The sequence below is a fragment of the Haemaphysalis longicornis genome, unplaced genomic scaffold (genome assembly GCF_048455015.1).
Source record: "Haemaphysalis longicornis isolate Haplotype H1 unplaced genomic scaffold, Haemaphysalis longicornis Haplotype H1 scaffold_7, whole genome shotgun sequence".
NCBI lineage: Eukaryota > Metazoa > Arthropoda > Arachnida > Ixodida > Ixodidae > Haemaphysalis > Haemaphysalis longicornis.
In genome coordinates, this window is record NW_027526422.1 from 151,863,075 (window position 1) to 151,870,101 (window position 7,027).

The window sequence follows — 7,027 nt, forward strand, 5'->3', positions numbered from 1 at the left end:
GAGCTTTTTTTTTTTTTTTTTTTTTTTTTTTTCTTTATTACCAGTCATCAACACACACTTACAACACAAAAATAACCACACTGCATTTGGTACAACAAACACCGACATTAACATACCAGCCGTGCTTCCGGCTAGGCTTTGTTATTTAATCATCACTTTAGAGAAATTAACGGCTCTAAAAAATCCAACCAATCTGGTACTGGCTGCTGGACTCTCAGCCTCTCAACGAACTGCGTGACACTCTCCCGCAGAAACTGCCGGGCCGGTCGGGCATCCACGTCACCATGGAGCCACGCCATGCGCGCCCTCCATATGCTGTGAAGGCCCAGGAGCATTATTAAATCGTAGGGGACTCCTTCGTTATTCTGTGTGGGTAAATACCGTATACCATGCGGGGTAAGTGGGAAGTCTTTGTGTAAAGTTCGCTGCATAACATCCCAAAAGTGAACCGCCATCCAGCAGTGTATAAAAACGTGGTCTATGTTATCCGGTTGTTTACAAATTGTACAGTCAGTACCCCACGGTGTATCTAACCCCTTTTCTTTTAACCATGTTTGCACAGTAAGTGTCCCCGAATGAAGTTTGAAAAAAAAATGACTTCACCCCCGGTTTTACAGCCATACGCTTAACTCTTTTCAGTACATCCTGCCCTGGGCCTTCTTTGTACAGTTCTCTATATCGTGGTATCGGGAACAGACTGTCGCAAACATCTTTATATAATTTTCTACGTGACACTGTACTCAAATATTCCATCGAAAAACGAGTTGACAGAAACCTGAGTGACATGACAACTTCTTTAAAATATCCTGAAATCCTTCCCTGTATGTGCAAACTGGATACGACAAATTCCGGCAGTGCTTGAGACAGCCGCACCTGGCAAACTGTTCGCAAAAAAGGATCGCTTGTATCGCGAAGAAAAAGGAACCTATTCACCAACTGGCGGACAAACAGGTGCGACAACCCAAGCCCGCCCTCCTTGACGCGTCGAAAAAGGTTATCTCTACTGCACCTTTCCCATGTAGATGACCAGATAAACACAGCAAATGCACGATGCATTTTCTGTACATTCAAACGCGAGCAGTGCAACACTTGCATAACGTACCACACTTTGGCAATAAAAAATAAATTACACACAGTCGCTTTAGCAAACATTGAAAGAAAAACCCCTTTCCACTTTTCTGCCCGGTCACGTATGTCCTGCGTTCGGGCACGCCAATACGGTTCGCTGTCCTGGTAACATTCCAGTGGCGTCCCTAGATACTTAACGGGACTCGTTTCCCAGCTCACGTTGGCAAAAAAATCCGGTGTCAAAGACCAGTCCCCATGCCAGAATCCCAAACATTTCCCCCAGTTTACCCCACTACCTGTGATTGACCCAAAACGTTTAACAATGTCCACCGCTTTTGTAACACTATCTTTGGTCGTACAGAAAAGAGCAATGTCGTCTGCGTAGGCCAGAAGTTTTACCTCTGCCTCGCATAGCTTAAACCCGCGAATGTGTTCACTTTCAATTATATTTAAGCAGAGCGTTTCGATATACAGGCAGAAAAGAAGTGGGCTCAGAGGACAGCCCTGGCGTACCGACCGTTCCACGCTGATGGGGGCCCCCAGCGTCTTGTTTACAATTAATCTCGTTGTGCACTTTCGGTACGCCAGAGCCACCCCCTCCTTGATGACTGTTCCAACGTTCACATGATCTAAAATCAGCAACAATAATTCATGGGACACACAGTCAAACGCCTTCTCCAAATCAAGCTGGAGTACAGCCACGCGAGCTCGGGCAGCGTCGCAGCATTCCAGCACACATCTGGCCTTGTGTGTGTTTGAAAAAATAGTGCGTCCTTTTATGCCACACGTCTGGTGAGGCCCAACAATCTGCTTGATGACTGTTTGAATTCTTTGTGCAAGCACCTTCATAAAAATTTTGTAATCGACATTTGTCAAGGATATAGGGCGATATGCTGAAACATGTTTAAGTTTGTCCGTGTCCTCTGTTTTAGGTATGAGTATCGTGTGCGCTTCTCCGTAAGAGGGTGGCAATGCCTTTAGTTCGAAGGCCTCATTAAATAGTGCTGCCAAAAGTGGCGATAAGTCGTTTTTGAAGACCTTGTAAAAGGCTGCAGTTAATCCGTCTGGACCCGGTGACTTTCCGTTGTTCAAACTATCGATCGCACATTCAACTTCAGCAACTGCAATAGGCTGGCTTAAACTTTCTTTGTAGTCTTCATCAATCCTTGGGAAAGCACTGATAAACTCGGTTTTAAAGGCCTCCACCTCAGCCCTGCGGAAGGCAAACAAATCTCTGTAGTAGTGATGAAAAGCCCGTTCAATCTCTTGCTGATCACCCGTCACCCGTCCTTCCCACTCTATCTCCCTTATATGATTACGTCGAGCGTTCGCCCGTTCTATACCCAACGCACGCTTGGTAGGGGCCTCTCCACCGGCTAATCGGTCCACTCTCGCTCTCACGAGGGCTCCCCGGTAGCGTTCATCGTCAAGCGCCTCAAGTTTCTGTTTCATTTTTCTGATATCCTCACTAAACACCCCAGGCGCATTGCACTCTTCACGGATAAGTTTTTCTAGGTTTGACCTTAGTGTCTTTTCTATAATTTTCTGTTCGTATCGTACGACAGTGGACCTCTCAATGGCCCTCATTTTTACCTCCTGTTTACACCACTCCCACTGTTCACCGATTTTATCCCCTTCTATTTTCCGAATCAAACCACTCACTTTTTCAAAAAAGATTTCATCCGTACGTAACTTATCATTCAATTTCCATAGCTCCCACGTGAAAGTATTGGTCCGTTTCCTGTATCCTAGATTACACACCACCAGGCAGTGATCTGAAAATGATACAGGTTTTACTTCGTACCCTTCACATTTTTCAATTAAATCACACGATACATACACTCTATCCAGTCTAGCGTGACTGACTCCTTGAAAATGTGTAAATTGCACCTCCCGTCCTCCCTCTAGACATTCGCCCACATCCACTAGCCCAATAGTATTTATTATTTCCTGCAGCACAGCCGTGCTCTCGTCACGAAATGGCCGATTACTAATCTTATCTCGCGTGGATAAGACACAATTAAAATCCCCTAGTACGACAAGACGCTTGTCTGTCAACAGATGCGGCCTAATGTTATTATAAAATTCAGCCCTTTCTCTAACTTCATTCGGCGCATACAAGCACACTATTCGCCACTCTTCACCACTCAATACTACATCGCATACAACGAGTCGCCCTGACAAGCCAGAGCACACCTCTCGCACTCCAAGCCCCGGCAACTTTTTCACCAATAACATACAGCCAGCAGAAAAACCAACTGCGCGGCTGACGCACACATAATACCGCGCCGTGAAACGTTGCACCATGCCCCCGGTCTCCTCCTCCCCCTCTACCTTTGTCTCCTGAACCGCTAAGACGTCTACGTCTAGATCTGTTAGCAGGCGGTGCACCTGACTCTGCCGTCTTTTACTCGAAAGACCACGGACGTTTAGGGTAGCTAGGTTCAGAGAAGACATTTCCCCGTGAAGAAATGGAAACCGGGGGCATAATATTCACCGCTCACATCCAGCGCGTCGCTAAGCGACGCGTTTGGTCCCCGGGTCGTCGAGCTGTTTTTGAGACGCTCCCGACGCCTCTACACTCCTGCGTTCCACGGCGACGCTTGGCTTAAGCCGCGTCGTCGAGCGGCGTCCCGGCGTCGTCTTCATCGGCGGCTCGTCGGCCTGAACTGCGGGGTCGCTGACGCCACCCTCGGCAACGTCGATGTGACACCGTTTGGCGACCGGGTTCCCGAGCACGTCCATGGCGTCGGGGGCGTAGTTGACCGTTGCCTGGGCGTTCGTTCGGGTGCCACCGTCTTTCGACGGGTCATCCGTGGGAGCCGGAGCTTGCTCCGGCATGTCGTTGTCTCCTCCGCCTGCTGCCGCTATGGCCTCGCAAGCGTTCGTTGACGTGGCGGCCTCTTCCTCCGTCTTTTCCTGATCCCCCGTGCCCTTGGCTGCTTCCTCGGCCTCCTCGGCATCCATGAGGTGTTCGGACTCATCGTCGTGACCAGGTGGCCCAACCGCGCTCGCGTACGACCTCGTGCACTGGGTCTCAGCATGGCCAAAGCGTCGACACAGGGAACACCGAGGCACCTTGCACTCCCGTCTCACGTGCCCTTCACCGTTGCAGCGAAGGCACTTCATGGGCCGGCCGGGCACCACGACGAGAGCCAGTTCTCCGGCAACACGAATTTGGTGAGGTAGGTCAGCGATCTTGACTCCTGACTTGAGCTTGAGAAGCACAGTCCTCGTAGTAGAAGTCTTTTCGTTCACGCCGGCGACCCGCCAGCGTTCCCTCGTAACCTCGCTGACTCTGCCGTAGGGCACGAACGCTGAACGGATGTCCTCGTCTGCCACCCCGTGCAAAAGCCAGTGGAGCTTCAGCTTCACCTCCTGATTCTGTGGGTCGATGACGAGGCATCGACGCCCCGTCACCTGCAGCTCCGTCGTGGTCAGCATTTTCTTTGTCGCTTCTGCACTCCTAAAAGTCACAGCCCAAACATGATTGATTTGATAGGCACCCAAAGAAATTACCTCGGGCAGTGCACCAAGTTGGGCCAGAGCGTCCCTGAAGTCTTCGACTCGGTACGGTCGTCCCTTTACGTCGGCGTGAAGAAACACGGTGTTGAGCACAATGCGTCCGGTAGGCAGCGTCGGCAAGATAATCTGAAAATCCTGGTTTTCTTTTCCTTCGGTCCTGTTTCCGCGGTCGGCGTCGACCGCTGTTGCCGCTGTTGCCCTAGTTTTACGCTGTACGGTAAAAATATCAGTTGATTTTATTTCCTTAGTACCTATATTAACTTCGCTGACTCTTCTCGCGCCTTCAAGAGGCCTTATATTTTCCTACTGGCGTACCAGTCAGCGAAGCGTCGCATGTGCGCTTGTGCAGCGCTTGTGTGAAGCGACCTTGACTTGGAGCTAGATACAGTGTACAAACAAACCAATTAAAGAAAGGCACATTCTTCCATTCACAAACGTGTCCTGGCTTCGTTCCAACTAAGCGAACGAATTGCGACCAAGCAATTTTTTTTAACCTCCTTGATTGCGACGACCCGCCGGCGGCCGGCGGACGAAACGCTGGGCCGACTGACTCTGTCTGAAGGCCGGGGAGCCGTGCAGTAGCGCAGCCAGCCAATTGCCACCTCATCCCCTCCTGACGTCACACGAAAACGCCACAGAAAATGGGCGAGCGTAAAGAGAGGGGGACAGCATTTTCGAATTAGTTTTTCTACTAAATAAAATCGCGTAAACGCGCCTAGAGTGGTCGAAACATGGCCTGGGGACTCCGGACTACAATTTGCGCTAGTAATCCCGCAATGTTTACATATCACTTCAGTGTCCCTTTAACTCCTGCCGTGACTCGTCAATGGCCTCACTTCCGATGTTCTTTTACACACCCGGATGCCCAGCCTGCCACCGCAGCGATGGAGCAGCCGACCTCCACCTTGCGGGCGATGAGGATGCGACATCTTGCGGTTCCGTATATCCACGTAGACGAGGCATGCCATTACATCAAGTGGATACGGGGCACCCATCATCACTCAGACGTAGACTTCATTTGTGAAGCAAACCTTTTCATGTTCATCTGGACAACTTTTCTCACCTATTTATACACCTCAGCTATGCCCTGCTCACGATAAACATTTTAAAAAAGGAATGCGCACATGTTCAGTGAATGATAATCACCGCGACGGAGGTGCAGCAGGTTTTTAAACGCGGAGCGTTTCTTAGTCGCACGATGTCCATAGACTGTCGGCGGCGGCGTCCATACGCTCACTGCGCATGCGCGTCGCGGCGAGGCGCAGGTGCGCGTCTCTCCCCCGTACCCTCCTCGCTCTCAACAACAGGTGCAGCGTTGTTGTCCGTCCGCACCCCTCCCCTACTATAAATATATCGGCGCCTGGTTTCGATCCCACTACCCTGTGGGCGGAACGCGAGGTACATGGTGCTCTTCCCACTGCGCCACAAAAGCGACACCAAATCAAAGGCTACGAACGCGCCTTATATCCTTGACTCATTCAAACTACGTCAAGAAGCTGCTGATACACGGCAGCAGTTGCATCGATCTCGTCTTCACCAGTTGCTGCAACGCACGACCAGTGCTTAAAGACCCCTTAACAGTACACTTTAGCGACCACAAAGCCGTCGTTCTCAGCGTCCAATACAACGACAACAGCAACAAACAAATAAATAACGACTTAAAACAACCTACTCCTTGCCTTCACTTCTTGCGTCACAAAAAAAAGAAAAATTGGGCCCATCTCTCCACACACTAAACTTTTTAACACCCTTTAAGGTGCTAACAGGGTGCACTCAACATTTTGCACCCTTTTTGCACCTTTTAGGGACCAAAACATTGCTCCGGCACCCAATCATGAGGATGCCACAAATTAAGGGGTGCAAATCTTGACATTTTTACACCCTTTAGGGTGCTAGAAGGGTGTACTGAACATTTTGCACCCTTTTTGCACCTTTCAAGCACCTAAATACTGCTCGGGCACCCCACATCGAGGGTGCCAAAATTCAGGGGTGTAATCAACAGTTTGAAAGGGTGCTACGACCGATAAAGGGGTGCTAAAAAGTATTTCTTCTCGATTGGGGTGTTACCACGGCACCCTATCGTTAGGGTGCCTAAAAGAACGGTGTGTGAATGCAAGCATGCAAAATTGCACAAAAACAGGCTGAATGTTTAAACCGCACATCGCACTATTTCACCCAGTGGCGCACCCACGGGGGGTGTTTTTGGGGTTGTAACCCCCCCCCCCAAATGCCCGTCGACCCAATCCCCTCCGCACGCCTCTCCCACCAAACCGAAACCGAAGTTCACCGAGCGCAGTGTGTAGTAGCGGAAGCTCTTATTGTTGAACATTCGCAGTTAAATCTCGAAAAAGAATATTGTATGACCGGAATTAGAAAATAAAACTAGAGCACGAGCTTTTAGGATTCTGCTTTTAAGACACTGCGGACGAACTTG

General features: G+C 49.9%; 1 protein-coding gene across 1 annotated transcript; it reads right to left on the reverse strand.

The window, feature by feature from the left end:
• Positions 1–229: 229 nt before the first annotated feature.
• LOC144146607 (uncharacterized) lies at positions 230–4,512 on the reverse strand. Its single transcript, XM_077678543.1, has 2 exons — positions 3,573–4,512; positions 230–2,843 (listed from the first exon to the last, which is right to left on the reverse strand). Exon 1 carries the CDS (start codon positions 4,510–4,512, stop codon positions 3,586–3,588), a length of 927 nt encoding a protein of 308 aa, XP_077534669.1. The 3' UTR covers positions 230–2,843; positions 3,573–3,585.
• Positions 4,513–7,027: the final 2,515 nt, after the last annotated feature.